Source organism: Rana temporaria, chromosome 4, assembly GCF_905171775.1.
Source record: "Rana temporaria chromosome 4, aRanTem1.1, whole genome shotgun sequence".
NCBI classification, from domain to species: Eukaryota; Metazoa; Chordata; class Amphibia; order Anura; family Ranidae; genus Rana; species Rana temporaria.
The window spans coordinates 206,257,790-206,274,990 of NC_053492.1; the positions used below are offsets into that span (position 1 = coordinate 206,257,790).

General features: G+C 42.6%; 1 protein-coding gene across 4 annotated transcripts in view; it reads left to right on the forward strand.

The window, feature by feature from the left end:
• CLCN2 (chloride voltage-gated channel 2) overlaps positions 1-17,201 on the forward strand; it is a 348,319-nt gene that overhangs the window by 104,231 nt on the left and 226,887 nt on the right. For all 4 annotated transcript variants that reach the window (XM_040349786.1, XM_040349785.1, XM_040349782.1 and 1 more), the window contains exons 2-4: positions 89-245; positions 5,194-5,325; positions 9,081-9,209. In XM_040349786.1, the coding sequence (XP_040205720.1) occupies positions 89-245; positions 5,194-5,325; positions 9,081-9,209 (418 nt within the window). The remainder of the gene's footprint in view (positions 1-88; positions 246-5,193; positions 5,326-9,080; positions 9,210-17,201) is intronic.

Sequence of the window (17,201 nt, forward strand, 5' to 3'; positions counted from 1 at the left end):
TCGTCAGGATCTTGGCTCTTCTCTGTCTTGATAAACTCGCATCTATGTGATAATGACTAAATGTAATGTTTTGTACTCTTTTTTTCAGATGTATGGGCGTTACACTCAGGACCTAGGAGTTTTCGCTAAAGAGGAGGCTGCTCGTATTCGGCAAGAAACGGTAGGTCGCAAACCAGGCAAAAGCGACCAGCCACGGGTAGCTGAGCTAAAAGAATATGATGAGAGCCGTTGTGCCAAGTGTAGAAGTAAGTATTCTGGTTGTGTATAACCTTGTCAACATCAGATTTCCCAAATGTAAATACTAAACGGACATCACTACTGCTGAGAATTCTAAAGTTGAATTCTCGGCACATTAAAAGTACATGTAACTGCAGTGTGTACCTGAATTTGTTCTACTGGTTCTAGAATATGTATTTTTTTTTACCAACATTGGAGGGTACACCAAAAATACCCCTTTATACTAAAAATGTGTTTACTATACTGCCACTCCCCTTCCTTTAGGCTGGGATCACATTATTATGATTTGGTTTCCCCTCATCCAATTTGCATGTCAGGAGACTGATCGGCTTTCAATGGAGCCGGTTCACACATCTCCGGAGCAAATTGCACTGGAGTCCTGTGCGTCTTCTGGTCCGTTTTTAGGTCAGAATTCTCCCAAAAATTTGGACCAAAATCAGACCTGAAATGGAAAACAGATACACCGGACCCCTGTTGTGAGCCACTCCCTAATGCAGTGTGAACCCAGCCTTAATAGTGATATCTTTTAGTACAGTGTCTTATCCAATATTGGATGCAATAAATCAATGGCTTTGTCAGCAGTGTCAAATTTGTGTTCGTACAATTGTACTACTGCGCTGACATCAAAAAAATGAATGAATAAATAAATATATAAATAAATATATATGACTAAAACAAACTCATATAGTGTACCAACGTGGTCCCTAAAGCATATATTGTGATGTGATCACATGTGTAAAAAATATATAAATAAATATATATATATATATATTATATATATAACCCCGTTTCCTGCAAACTCAGAGGCGCCAATGCGCTGACAATCAATGTGTATAAATATAAATAAATGGGTACAAAAAACTATAACCAATCTATATAAGAAATAGTCCAGTGTAATCGTGCATTAAAATGCAAAGTCCTCAAAGTGTGTTTCCAGTATGTGCAGAAATTTGTGCCTTGCTGCAAAAAATTTGTGACTTTTCCACCTTAAATGTAAGTGTCACCACCACCTCCTATTTCGCTATGCTCTCACCAGATCCGAAAAGATAAACCGCATGTAAACATATGGTGTACGGTTTCCACTGCTGGTCCCGAACCTCCGCGCTCCAACTCTCTATGGGTTCTTTTTTTGCTCCCAGAAAAAGAGAAGTCCCATATAGTGTAGTACGTTTTTTAACGATTTATTCATGAAACATTTAAAAAGCAGAATGTGCACTCACATGCTCTTGTGCCTAAGCCGGCACTAGCCTGTCCAGCGTCACTGCTACCTCCCCCGGCGTGCGCTCCAAGCCTCGGCCGTAGTGCGTTCCAGCAGGCGGAAGTGCCTGTGCAGTACCGTTGCGGAGGTCAGAGTCGTGTGCCGTGTTACAAACGTGTGGTACCCCTAGGCCTCGACGCGTTTCGAATGTTCAAATTCGTCCTCAGGAAGCTTCCTGAGGACGCGTCAAATTCGTCCTCAGGAAGCTTCCTCTGAAGCATGTGTCATTAACCAGTGGGTAGATTCTGTGCAACCTGCCAGGAGTATAGTACCATCGGGTATGTAACTTGACTACCGTCTTTGATGGAGACTGAGTGTGTGCATTTATGCATGTTGGTGACAATATCTCGACAGTCTTCTGCTGAAAACACCTGGGCTGTTTCTGTCTCCCAACCAATCATGGCTGTAGATTTGGTTGTAGTATTGTGGTGATTAAGGTACTTGTATAAGATTGAGATAGTCCACCTATCTACTAGAGGCCTCCCACAAAGGTTCTCAAATGGTGATTTGGCCAGTTCAACGCCATAGGGAGTTAGAAAAAAAGTGACGTACTTGCAAATATTTATAGAACTCAGATCTAATGGAGGGCAAAATTCTGTTGTAGGTGTTTAAATGAGCAAAAGGACATGCCTTGCAATAGGGACTCCAAGGTTACAAGTCCCTGCGATATACAGCTGTGGAATAATGGGCCTGTGTCGAAGGCCAGAGGGAACCAAGGTTCTCCTAGGAAAGAGGCCAAGCGTGGTGGATTAGAGCGCAATTTAAACTTTTCTCTCTGTAGAGAGACCAGAGATGAAGGGACTGACCCACAACACCGTTAAGCGGAGCAATGTCTCTTGGGGAACAAACCACTCCACTCTTGACTGTCCTATGCAACTAGACAGGGCTCTTCCTGACATGTCACCAGCTCTGCCCTGGAGTAGGGAAAGTATTTTCTACATTCTTTCTTCCTGTTCCCCAGTGAAGTTCAAACACCTTATCAATATTCTGGAATTAAGAGCCATCAGATTGTCTCCAATACTGGGTGACACTCCTTCTCCAATATCACAAGGTCAGGGTTCACTCAGTCAGACAATGCCACAGTGGCCTACGCAAACTATATTGGGGGAGCAACCAGAATTTTGCAGTAAAAAAATCTTTCAGGATCTCTGTTAATCGTGAGGTCCACCAGATGTGGACAGGTTCAACAACAAACAGAACAGATTTGTGACTAGGGCCAGTGGTCCTCTGTCATTTGCATTGGATGCCCTGGTGATTCCTTTGGGCTCTTTCACACGGGCAGACCATATGTCTGTCTGCTTTTTCATCCACCCGTGTAAGGATGAAAAAGGGACATTCATTGATTTCAATGAGATTGCGGGTGTCAGCGGATGAGCATCCGCTGACACCCGATCTCATTCGGGTCCCCAATCCTCCGATTCTGCCGACGGAGGAAAACCCTATTTTTCCATTCGTCATCGGATCGGGTGAACACGGACAGACGGTCCGTGTTCATCCGATCCCCCAATAGGGGAGAGTTAAGATCTGACAGGACGGTCCCTGCACACTGCCCCGCCCTGTCATCCGCCGGCTCAGCGGGGATCAGCGGAACGAAACCCGCTGAGCAAGCGGAGGTTCACAAGGCGGATCATCACAGATCCATCCCGTGTGAAAGAGGCCTTTGACTCCATTCAGGCCTTTGCCTTCCATAAAAAAAAAATTCTTCCTCAAACGCTGTGTAAGATAGAAAGGGTTCCGATGATCCACATCACTCTTTAAAGCGGGAGTTCACCCGAAATTTGTTTTTTAACATTAGATTGAGGCTCATTTTGTCTAGGGGAATCGGGTAGTTTTTTTTAAATCGAAGCAGTACTTACCGTTTTAGAGAGCGATCTTCTCCACCGCTTCCGGGTATGGGCTGCGGGACTGGGCGTTCCTATTTGATTGACAGGCTTCCGACGGTCGCATACATCGCGTCACGAGTAGCCGAAAGAAGCCGAACGCCGGTGTGGCTCTATACCGCGCCTGCGCACCGACGTTTGGCTACTTTCGGAAAATCGTGACGCGATGTATGCGACCGTTGGAAGCCTGTCAATCAAATAGGAACGCCCAGTCCCGAAGACCATACCCGGAAGCGGCGGAGAAGATCGCTCTCTAAAACGGTAAGTACAGCTTCGATTTTAAAAAAAATACCCGATTCCCCTTCACAAAATGAGCCTCAATCTAATGTTAAAAAATGACTTTTCGGGTGAACCTCCACTTTAAGTAAAGGGTCCCCCTTTTCCCAATAGAGCTCATTACACCACTGTTGGTGTTTCTTTTTACGCATCAAGCTTTGGCTTCTTACCTTCTGTTTCTTTGAGATCAGTTCTGTTTGCTATGTCACTGCCACCCTTCAGTTTATTAATTTTTTTTTAGGTATCCTTTGGTCTATGAATAAAAGTCCTGTACTGTATAATTAACACATTCTGTCTTTGACTATGCTACCAGTTATCCAGAATCAGTCCTTCTCATAATCCCATACTACAAGGTTATAGTGAAGAAGCTGTTCCACATATTTTAGTGTATAGGTATGCCTAAAATTTTGGCAGAGTACGGAACTCCTTTCATGTCAAAGGTAACAAAAGCATTTGTCAGTTGAGAATTACCTACACACCTCATTGTACCACATCCAAGCTTATGGGTTGGTAGAACAGCTAAATAAAACCTTGAAAGTTGTGCTAAAGTGTTTGAGGTTGGAATAGACTTGGACTTCCTGCTACCATACTGAATGATTTCAATAAGGGAAGTGTCACCGTTGGCCACGGGATTTGTACATTTGAACTTTTGTACAGTAGACTTCTGGATAAAGCCTGGGAACCGTGGGGGGGAGAGAGTGATCAAACATGTCGCTCAGATGCAGGAAAGGATAGAAGCAGTCATGCACATAGTTCAGAAATATATGCAGCAAGCCTAAGAGGTGCAGGTCAAAGTTTAAAACCACTCTGCTGAAATCAGAACCTTTTTAACCTGGGGAACAGATTTTCAGTATTGGTGCCCACGGTAGAGAGTAGCAAGTGGCAGAAGCCCCTATGAGATCAGGGAGAAAACCTATGTTCTCTAGCAGGTATGCCCACCCAGAAAGGGAAATCGCCTCTAAATATATCATGTTAAACTAATAAAACCTTGGATGAATCCAGATACTCTCTTTAGGCTGCCTTGAATTGTGTGTTTACTGCCTTGCTAGATAAAAGTGCAGAACAAACCTGCTTGAACTGTTCTGGGCATCTCTGGCTCTTGCATTGCTTACTACTGCCACTACTAACTGCACAACTATAACAAGGCAAGCTTGCCTCTCCCGTAATGGTTTTGGCTGGGGTCTTCTCACTGACTTCTTTCCATACTGTTCCCTTTGCACTTGCCAGAACAGTTTGCCGAGCAATAATTGAGTAGCACTATAAAAATCATAGCATGTACTGCCTGTCGGTATAGTGTGTTGCAAGAAGTAATGTTCTGTGCCAAGGGAAAGTGTAAAAGAGGTACAATTTGGCAAAGGTTACAGACCCTCTTTTGTTGCCTATGACTATAGAAAAATGTTTGTATGTTCTACATTTTGCATTCTAATATACTGTATATTACAATATTTTTATACTTTTCAAATATCATCTGCTGCCTTCTCACTGCAAAGTTACTGTTTTGTAGTCAGTTTCTGCTTTTTTAGCCACTTTTGCTTTTTTCAGTCTGTTGCGTGCACATTCAGAGGCTTTTGCTGTCTCATATTGGGGAAGACTGGATATTCCTTATTCTTCTGGGCTTAGTGATGGCTCTTGTCAGCTGGGTCATGGATTTCACAATTGCAGTTTGCCTACAAGGTGAGCAGCTTGTATGTTGTCTCCATTCTTATTACCTTACTATTGTTTGTGTAACTTTTTTTTTTTTTTTCTTGATATTCAGTGTGAAGTGTGCTCCATGTATCCAGTATGTGTACAAAAAAGTATGTGCAGAATATGGAATCTTTACCCCTTATCAATTGCTATGTCTTGATGAGGAAGGCCTTTGATAAACTATAGCTATGTGTCTTTTAGTGGCATATTGACACATGCATGATTAGTATTCACTGTGTATTCTTGATATTGCTTGTGTTGCATTCCCTCTGTTATTACCAATAATGAAAAATTAGATAAACCTAGAATTGTTTTAAAAATTGTAATGGTACAAAATGTTGTACTTCCCTGAAGTTATCCTCCATCTACATATCATGCTTGGTCCTTCTCTGACTTCCAATGTGCAGGAATAACTAAGAGTAGCGGTGACAAGCCATTGGTGGGAACCTCCATTTTTTCAAGTGAGAAGCAAGAACAGAACTGGGATATGGGCTTGCTCAACTCTGCATGTGACTGTTAGGCTAAATAGGCTGCCCATTGTTTTAACTGAGAAAATAGTCGGCAGAACCCTAACGCAATAACGGGTGCTTCTGGCATCACAAGTGTTTATAATCCCCCTTGTAGAAGTATTCCTTAATGGCCCATTCCTTACCCGAGCAATGAGCTGATGGATTGGGGTAGGATTTGGGCAATGACCACATATAAGGATATCATTGCTGAAGGCATTGTTTCACAGCTATTGGTGGTTATCATCTGACAAAGCAATAACAGAGACAGATCGCTATATTATGTCTTTTGTAGCTGCCTGTGAAAATGGAAAATTGGTTAAAGCCTTCTGGCTAGAATCATTGTAGTTATGCAGGAACAAAATGCCTCTGCTCATAAAGGGGGTTTTCTGTAATATGCAAAAAATAAGACCCTAAATTCTGATAATTTGGCCTTGTCCACACCATGTGCAGAGAAGTGAGCTTTTCTCCACCTGCCTCTGCAAAGACACAAAGAAAACACTTTTTCTCTGTGCCCTGTTCACACCAAAACGCTGGTATCACATGCAGATTTTTTTCTGCGTGGCAATCTGCAACATATGTGCAGTTTTCTGCACAGAAAAAATGTATATGACATCAACATTGTGGTGGGAACGGGGCACATAGAGAATAATTGTTTTCTTCGTGCCCTTAGAGAGAATTAATTTATTTCTGCATAGAAAAAAAATTCATGCGACAGCAGTGTTGTGTAAACAGAGCACATAGTAAAAGAATTTTTTTTTGTTTTGTTTTCTTTTGTGCTCTTGCAGAGACCTAAATAATAAAAATACACACATCTCTGCACATGGAGTGAACACCCCTATTCAAGTCAAATCTGCATGTTTTTTCCATCAGTTTTTATGCACATGCGGTATGAACGAGGCCAAGTCTTAGGCTGGCCATGCATTAAAGATTCTTCTTCAGTTTCCATTAGTTTTACCTTTTGTGCAAGGGCCTGCCTGACAAATGGAAGTGTTTAGGTATGACCTCATATTATATGTTTTTGGTGACTCTAAAGCAGTGTTTGACACATTTGCTTGGAATCTGGGAGCAAGCTAAAAAAGTTAGGAGCCAGAAACGCGCCCCGGCGAGCTCGCTCGCAGAAGCGAATGCATACGTGACTAGCGCCGGCATATGAAAGCGGTGTTCAAACCACACATGTGAGGTATCGCCGCAATAGGTAGAGCGAGATAAATAATTCTAGCCCTAGACCTCCTCTGTAACTCAAAACATGCAACCTGTAGAATTTTTCAAACGTCGCCTATGGAGATTTTAGGGGTAAAAGTTTGTCGCCATTCCACGAGCGGACGCAATTTTGAGGCGTGACATGTTGGGTATCAATTTCCTCAGCGTAACATTATCTCTCACAATATATATAAAAAAAAAAAACTGGGCTAACTTTACTGTTGTCTTAATTTTTTAATTAAAGTGTATTTTTTCCCAAAAAAGTGCACCTGTAAGTCTGCTGCGCAAATACGGTGTGACAGAAAGTTTTGCAACGGAAGCCATTTTGTTCTCTAGGGTGTTAGAATAAAAAATTATATATAATGTTTGGGGGTTCTAATTAGAGGGAAGAAGATGGCAGTGAAATCACAGAAGGAAGCATAGGCCTGCAGAAGGCCACAAAGCCGCGGCCTCAATTTACCGGCCGGCGTGGCGGGGGGAGTGGGGGCGCACAGAGACACAGGATGGGGTATCCTGTGTCTCTGTGCGCCCCCACCTCCCCCGCCGCGCGATCACGTCGGCTGGTAATTGAGGCCGCGGCCTTCAGCAGGCTTATGCTTCCTTCCCCAGGCGCCAGGTCGCTAATTCTAGTCGCAATTGCGACCTGGCTCCCGGATTTCGTCGAGCCCTGCTCTAAAGGAAAATGGCACAAGAAAACTGTATAAAAAACTGTATAATGTATGTCCAACTTTATGGTCCCAGTACTGGGGAAGGTGTATGGTTAATTTTTTCCTGGGTCCCCTTTTTAAATTTCAAATAGGCTATCAAACAATCCAATAGATAAATCTAGAGTACACTTTGAGATATCTTCTTCTTAAACCTGTAAGTAAAAATGGGCCGAACACCCCCGGTTCGGTTTGCGCCAGAACTCTCGAACATTGCAAAAATTCAGGCCCAGAGCCCATTGAAGTCTATGGGACTGAAGGCTTGTATGCAAGTTATTGGCCATAAAAAGGGTATAGGGACCAGGGTACTGCCCTGGGGGACATGTACCAATGCAAACAAAAAATTAAATCTACTACAGCAAGTCTGACGTTTATAAATGAAAAAAAATAGACGTTTAAATAGCCGGCAATGCAAAAATTTCAAAAAACAAAACTGGATGTTAAGGGGAACCCCATGCCAAAATTGGAAAAAAAATAAACGGTGTGGGGTCCCCCTCCCACAAAATCTATACCAGACCCTTATCTGAGCATGCAGGTCAAGAAAGGGGGAGACGAGTGAGCTCCCCCCCCCCCTCCTGAGCCATACCAGGCCAAGTGCCCTCAACATACGGTGGTTTCAGCGCGGGGGGCATGGATAGATTAAAAAAACTATTAGATAAGCACCTGAATATACAGGGATATACAATGTAATACTGACATATAATCACACACACACAGGTTGGACTAGCATGAGTTTTGCCCAATTGGGGCTTAAAATGAACTGTGCAGTGCTCAGTGGGCGAACAACCCGCAAATTCAGGTATTCGCCAAACAAGTGATGTTTGGGCTGAACTTTTGCTCGGCTATAATCCTTTTGCCAACTCTACCTTTTTGAGTTCTAGTGATTCTCCTAGAGGTAAATCCTGTGTGTCATATTCAGTTAGGGTAGAGAATGACTGATGTTTTTCAGAAAAAACAGTTTTGATGTATTTTCAGCTATCTTATAATAAAATGTGAATATATATATACAGGTGAAGGTAGGAAGTTTTATAGAGATCCTACGTTCAATATGTAATCCTTTTGGCATTGTCTAAAACTGACCCTTTAATATTGGCTACAATGGACTGCAACATTGGAGAAGGAAGCAACCTTTTTGAAGGACATAGATGACAGAGAAGGAAACCCGGAGTTAGCAGCTACAGGAAACCTGGCATAGACAAGTCCTATGGCTCTTATGAATGATGATCTACAGTATTGTGCATCAGTTTGAGTCACCTTCCATTTCTGTCAGCCTTTCACCACATTTATTGCCAACGTAAAACATTGTTTGCTATTCGTTCTTTTTTCACAGCTCACAAGTGGATGTATGGAGGTTTGGAGAATAATATTTTTCTACAATACTTGGCCTGGGTTACATATCCTGTTGTCCTCATCACTTTCTCTGCAGGATTCACACAGATCATGGCGCCTCAGGCTGTGGGTATGTACAATACTTAATTTCTGTCCTTGCGTCACAGACATGAAGATGTTTGTAATGAATGCCTTGAGAAAATGCTGTACAATTAATTTTTCCTTTAATTTGAACGTTAAGAGTTCTGTCATTTACCAATCACATTGCCTTGCAGCTTACCATGTGGCAGTGAAGGCTGCCAGCTGTTTAGTAGGGCAATGGAAAATTAGAAATGTTCTGGCGCATGGAGGGTTAAAATCCAGCAAGCGTGCAAATGTATATAACACCTGAAACGAGTGACCAAACAAGTCTGTAAAGTTCAATGGTCCATATAGGTAGGAAAAGGTGACCATATGCATCGGCTGCTGCTATCCTCAGTGATTGAGCCAACTCTGAAGAAACCAATGAAAGAAGGGAGAAGGAAGGGAGAAAGATAGAATGTAAAAACATGCATATCTGTGGTGGGTGTAGTGCATTCCTCTCCTCTCCTTCCCACAGGTACCGCGGGGACCTTCACAGATATGCATGTTTTTACGTTCTCTCTAGTGAGTGCTTTTCATTTTGTGTAATAAACCAGATTTTGCAATACTGCACTTAGGTGGCGCTTCCCTTCCTTATTTCATTGTTTTTAGTAGGGCAGTTATTCCGGTCTTTGTTAATGAGCTTGAAAAAGTAACACATTTTGTAAAATTTACTTGGTGTCATGATGCAGCATTTACTTTTCTCCCAGCAAGAAATGTACTCTATTTTTACATATACAATATATTGTGAAAGTTGTACATACAACTGTATAAATATTTAAGGTTTCCTCTACTAAGGCCCCTTTCACACTGGGGCGGGGGTGGCGTCAGTAAAGCACGTTTTTTTTAGAGGTGATTTACCATCAATTTCCCAACGCTATTTGGCCACCAGCGGGGCGCATTTACCCCCCCCCATGCTAGCGGGCAAGAAAAGGGTAAAACCACAGCAAAGTGCCTCTACAGAGGCGCTTTGCAGGCGGTATAGCCATGGTGCCCATTGTTTTCAATGGGCAGGAGCGGTGTACACATCGTTCCTTCACCGCTCCAAAGATGCTGCTAGCAGGACTTTTTTTACCGTCCTGCTAGCGCACCACTCCAGTGTGAAAGCCCTCGGGGAGAGACAGCAGCGGCTATTTCAGGTCGCTTTTCAGGCGCTATATATATTTTTAGCATTCTAGCACCTGCAAAGCGACCCAGTGTGAAAGGGGTCTTGGAGTCCCCCTTACCAGAGGATTTCTGTAGGATTTTTCTGTTCTTTTTTGCCCTCCTTCACAGCTTTTTGTAACTAAAGTAATTAAATCTATGCTAGAAAAATACATACAGTGCACCTGGAAAGTATTCACAGCGCTTCACTTTTTTCACATTTTGTCATGCAAGTCTTATTCCAAAATGGATTAAATTCATTATTTTTCTCAAAATTCTACAAACAATACCCCATAATGACAATGTGAAAGAAGTTTTTTTGAAATCTTTGCAAATTTATAAAAAAAAAAACATATACAGATGTATTCACAGCCTTTGCATAGACACACAAAATGTAGCTCAGATGCATCCTGTTTCCACTGGTCATCCTTGAGATGTTTCTACAACTTGATTGGAGCCCACCTGTGGCAAATTTAGTGGATTGGGCATAATTTGGAAAGGCACACACCTGTGTATATAATGCCGCAGTTAACAGTGCATGTCAAAGCACAAACCAAGCCATAAAGTCCATGGAATTGTCTGTAGACCTCTGATCAGGATTGTATTGATGCACAGATCTGGGGATGGGTACAAAAAAATTTCAGCAGCATTGAAGGTCCCAATGAACACAGTGATGACTTCATCCGTAAATGGAAGAACCACCAGGACTCTTCTTAGAGCAGACCGCCTGGCCAAACTGAGCCATCTGGGGAGAAGGGCCTTAGGGTGGTGATCAAGAACATGGTGGTTATTCCGACAGAACTCCAGCATTTTTCTGTGGAGAAAGAACCTTTCAGAAGAACTATCTCTGCAGCACTCCACCAATCGGGCCTGTATGGTAGAGTGGAAAGACGGAAGCCACTTCTGAGTTAAAGATGCATGACAAAAGGCACCTGAAGGACTCTCAGACAATGAGAAACTAAACAAAATTCTCTGCTCTGGTGTAAATGACAAGCGTCAAGTCTGGAGTAAACCAGGCACCGCTCATCACCTGGCCAATACCATTCCTACAGTGAAGCAGTCGGATGTTTTTCAGTGGCAGGAACTAGGAGACAAGTCAGGATCAAAGGAAAGATGAATGCAGCAATGTACAGAGACATCCTTGTTGAAAACCTGCTCCAGAGCACTCTGGATTCAGACTGGGGTGAAGATTCATCTTCCAACAGGACAACAGCCCTAAGCACACAGCCAAGATATCAAAGGAGTGGCTACGGGACAACTGTGAATGTCCTTGAGTGGCCCAGTCAGAGCCTAGAGTTGAACCCCTCTGGAGAAATCTGAACCAACGCTCCCCATCCAACCTGATGAAGCTCCAGAGGTCCTGCAAAGAAGAATTGGAGAAACTGCCCAAAAATAGGTGTGCCAAGATTGTAGCATACTCAAAATGACTTGAGACTGTAATTGGTACCAAAGGTGCTTCAACAAAGTATTTAGAAAAGGCTATGAATACTTATGTACTGTACATGTGATGTTTTGTTGGGTGTTTTTTATTTTAATTATTTTTTTTATAAATTTGCAAATATTTCAAACAAACTTGTTTCACATTGTCGTCATGGAGTATTGTTTGTAGAATTTTGAGAAAAATAATGTATGTTGAGAATAAAACATTTTTTTTTTTAATTATTATTCTGAAGAAATCCATGTGTTTTTTATATTTTTTATTTTAACACACTAGAGAATAAAATAGCTTGGGGGTTCTAATTAGAGGGAAGGAGATGGCAGTGAAAAAACACATTAGAACTGCTGTTTTTTGCTACATGTAATGTAATGTAACCTGTAATGCCAACAGCCACCACAAGTTGGCCACTCCTAGATTCCTTCCGCAGGCCTCAGCTTCCTTCTGTGAAGGCCGCAAAGCCACGGCCTCAATTACCGGCCAGCCGGTAATTGAGGCCACAATAGACAAAAAAAGCCGCGCCAAAACAAAACAGTCAGTTGAAATACACAGTCTCTAGGTGTGTGATTTTTGTTCCGTAATTGATTAAAAAACGGTTGTATGTTCACGAGGTAGGCAGATTAGACCCTGGCGAAACTACTTCATGCGTTTTCACACCACCAAGTGACACATAAACAAACGTGACCCTCCACCGGAAAGAAGAGCCGCTTACCAGAAGGCAAGCAGTTAAGGCAGATGGCTATAACCCAGCCGAGGCCTTTAATCCTTGGACGTTTTCCACCAGAAAGCTCCCTGTCCTCTCAGTGTGATGGATGTCAGCTCCAACGTTTCAGATGTAAATAGAAGAGGCGCACATAGCGTAACTCTATAACCATACACTTTTTTATTTTAAAAAAGAAGGTAAAACATACTCACAAGCGAGCATATTAAAAACAGCATAGGTATAAATTGCCGGCTGGCATACAGGAGCCCTACTCCTTGGCATGGTGACGTCACTGCGTGATCCTCCCAGACGCGTTTCGTCACTATTTGGACATTGTCAATGGGGGTAGGGCCATGCAGTAAATCACCTCGTATAAATAGACCCACTGCCCATTGTGAAAGGCTGTCTCATGAGTCTAGGAACGCCATCTTTGATGTGGTAAAACTTTGCCCTTACTCGGACCGCACACCGCGAGTCCACTTGCAAGACGGCAAAGACTAAATTTAGCATAAAAAACTTTAGTAAAAACATCCGTGACGGGCGGAAAACAGATTTGTGTATCAAAAACTGGCGGCTGCCAGAACATAAGGAAGGGGCTTTAGGAGAAGGGCGGAAAAGGAAGTTGAATGCCTGGCACAAGACACTCTTCCTGTAGCTTCTCCTCGTAAGCTCACCACTGCCATCTAGCGTATAAACATGAGGTTGATTCACCCCAACATAAAGAGGAAGGGATAGGAATTAGTCTCAATCCCATAACAGACCTCCAGCACATTACAGCCTCAAAAGGTCACATTAAGGACCGGAAAGCGCCGTGAATGCAAAAAGTTCTTTGGATATTAGTCCATAAAAAGTATAATAGACCTAAATAACAAAGTGCTAATTTCTTGCAAAAGGACATATTAGTAGTCCTCATTCAAGTGATCTGGTGAGGAATAACATATGTAATAAAATGTAAATTATAAAATGTATACAATTAAATATATTGCACACAGAACCCAGTGAGAGTATCTGTTAATTAATTTGAAGAGTCGTGTGCATGTTGTGAAAGCCAGGAGATCAGGCAAGGCCGAACCTCCCAATTGTAAGTGCCAACATGTGAAAATCTAAAAAGCACCCACCTAAGTAGGTCATTAAAGCTGTGAAAAGTATAATCAGTGAAAAAAGGAAGAATATATTTATTCTTACTCGCTAAAAATCTATTGGCTGAGATCTTATTCCTCAAGGGCTGCACCCCCCTAAAAAATCACCCTAGGCTTCGGGGGCAGAATGTCCCTAAGTTGGGGATCACTCATGGCAATGTGCCAGTGTTTCTTGACAAGGTGAGTGATTCCTGACAGTACCCTTTCTCCAAGAACCGTTCAGTAAGTATCCTGGCCTGGGTATGGAAATCCCCGAGATCGGAGCAATTGCGTCTTACTCTAAGGTACTGGCTTTTAGGAACTCCCTTGAGCCACGGTTCGTGATGGCAGCTATCTAAAGGGATGAACGAATTCCTGTCAGTGCCCTTAACCACTTCCTTACCGCGTCATTGTGAAATGACGGCGGCAGGAACCCCTCCTCGATCCAGGAGGACGTCATATGACGTCCTGGGCTTTGTGGGGGGATATCTGAATGATGCCTGCAGCTAGAGGCATCATTCAGATATCCTTCTCTCCTGCCGGCGATTCTGCACAACGTAAGAACGATCATAGCGGCGATTCCGCCGCTAGATCGTTCTTACAGGCGGCGGGAGGGGACATCCCCCCCTCCCGCCGCCATCCGGTGCTTCTCCGGGCTCTCCCGTGCCATCGGGGGGCCGGAGAACGAATCGTCCGGCGCTGGCAGGAAGCATAGAGATGACTGGTGACCAGATGGTCACCAGTCATCTCTATGACCGTCGGAGACCCGGGCGCGATGTGATAACGTCACGCCTGGGTCCCCGTAAGTAAACCAAGCCGCAATTGCGGCTGCTAAGCAACAGTAAGCATGAGATCGGTGAATTTTTTTTCACCGATTTCATGCTTTCCAGCCTGGAGGAGAGATGTGGGGTCTTATTGACCCCGCATCTCTCCATAAAGAGGACCTGTCGCACACATTCCTATTACAAGGGATGTTTACATTCCTTGTAATAGGAATAAAAGTGATAATAAAAAAAAAAAATTAAAAAAAAAAGTGTAAAAAATAAATATGTAAAAAAAAAAAAAATTTTTTTTTTTTTAACGCCCCTGTCCCCAGTAGCTCGCGCGCAGAAGCGAAAGCACACGCAAGTCCCGCCGACATATGTAAACACCGTTAAAACCACATATGTGAGGTATCGCCGCGTGCGTTAGAGTGCCAGCAACAATTCTAGCACTAGATCTCCTCTGTAAATCTAAACTGGTAACCTGTAAAAAAAAATTCAAAGCGTTGACTATGGAGATTTTTAAGTACCGAAGTTTGGCGCCATTCCATGAGTGTGCGCAATTTTAAAGCGTGACATGTTGGGTATCTATTTACTCGGTGTAACATCATCTTTCATATTTTACAAAAAAATTGGGCTAACTTTACTGTTTTGTTTTTTTAATTCATGAAACAAAAAAGGCGTTTGAAAAATTATTGCGCAAATGGCGTGCAAGATAAAACGTTTCAATGACCGTCGTTTTATTCCCTAGGGTGTTTGCTAAAAAAACATATATAATGTTTGGGGGTTCTGTGTAATTTTCTAGCAAAAAAAATATGATTTGTACATGTAGGAGAGAAGTGCCAGAATAGGCCTGGTATGGATGTGTGTGTATAACAGCCCGGTATGGAAGTGGTTAAAGTAAGTTGAGGTGACAAGTTTGTAATTTTTTATTTGAATATTCAGATCAAGGTAATGGACCATGGTCTGACTGGCCTCGAACTTCAATTGTATTCCTCTATCGTTGATGTTGAGATTCCCAATGAAGTCAATCAAATCCCCCTGCTCACAGCCCATAGGAGGAGGATGTCATCAATATACCTCGCCCAGAGAATGATCTGGGGGGTCTCTTCGAGGTGGTGTGAAAACGCATGAAGTAGTTTCGCCAGGGTCTAATCTGCCTACCTCGTGAACATACAACTGTTTTTTAATCAATTACGGAACAAAAATCGCACACCTAGAGACTGTGTATTTCAACTGACTGTTTTGTTTTGGCGCGGCTTTTTTTGTCTATTTTTGCTTTTGTGTTATCGCACGCCAGCTGCTGCCTGGGATTAGAGGGTGGGAGGCTACTAGCGCGGTTTTTTGTTTTTTCTTTTTAATTGAGGCCACAGTTTTGCGGCCTTCTGCTTCCTTCTGTGGCCTCAGCTTCCTTCTGTGAAGGCGGCAACCTCAATTACCGGCGGGCGCGCCGCGATCCCGCGCTGGCCTGTAATTGAGGCTGCGCCTTTGTGGCCTTCTGCAGCCCTAAGTTTCCCCAGGCGCCAGGTCACAATTTCTTGTCGCAATTGCGACCTGGCTCCCGGATTTTGTCGAGGCCTGATGTAAACTACCATTTCACACACAATACAAACATCACAGGTATTATTTATGACTTTTGTGTGAATGCTGAGATGTTCGCAAAAAGATTTCTTTATCCATAGACCCCCCCTACTTAATCTGACTATTGCTTGTTAAAACATGTGTTAAAGAGAAATGTTAGCCACAAAAATAATCAGCGCTAGAAGAAATAATTTAGGTAGCTTATATAGGTCAGTATGCCAAACCCACAAAAGTAACTGAAAACGTGAAAACTTGCAGCGCCAATAATAAATAATAAAACAAAGTTATATAACAATAACAAACAAATATTCTTGTGCAAAAAAAATCACAAATATAAAGTTCCATTAGAGTCCCCTGAAGACGTGCAATAGCACGAAACATGTTGGGCGTAGCTATTTGTGCTGACATCATGCTGCCACTTTCTGGTTTTGGGACCGGCAGCCATTGTCCCATACCTGATAGGAGTCTGATATAGCTCCAGCCCTGGCCCAACTGATGGTGAAAAAAAAAGGGTACAGAGGAACACTTGTGCCAGCAGGTGTTGATGGTAGAACTTGCAGCTGGAGTAGCAGATCCTGGGAAATGGATGGGACAGGAATAGTAGTGCTCAGGAAACCAGCCAAGAATAATGGGGCATTCCACTTGTGCTACACGTTCAGGACGTGTAGTTTGTCGGCATTTTCAGCAAAGTGCATGAACCGGTCACTATTTTGCTAAGAATTCTGCGCACGTGTGCATTTCTGTGAGCCAAACGTTTGATGGGCATTCTCTGGCACCCATTTTAGCGAGTGTTTGTTTTTCTTTGCTGTTGCAGTATACTCTCCCTGGATTAGATGGAATGTTGGTTTGAATGCAGTTACATTTGTACACTTGAATGGATAGCTTTTTACCTTCATTCAATAAAATGCTCATATATATATATATATATATATATATATATATATATATATATATATATATATATATATATATATATATATATATATATATATATATATATATATATATATATATAAATTGCCTTCTGTGGCTCCATGTGATGAGTGATTGTATCTAGGATGAACAAAGAGGCTGTGCTTTTGCCCCCCTGCTGCAGAGGAGTGTTGTAGCGAGAAATTTTCACCCATACTATAGTGCTTAAAGGGGTGTTCCACCCAATTTTTATGTTTATTAAAAGTCAGCTACAAAAAGTGTAGCTGCTGGCTTTTAATAAACATACACTTACCTGCTCCAGCGACGCGCTGGCCGGGGCTCCGCGATT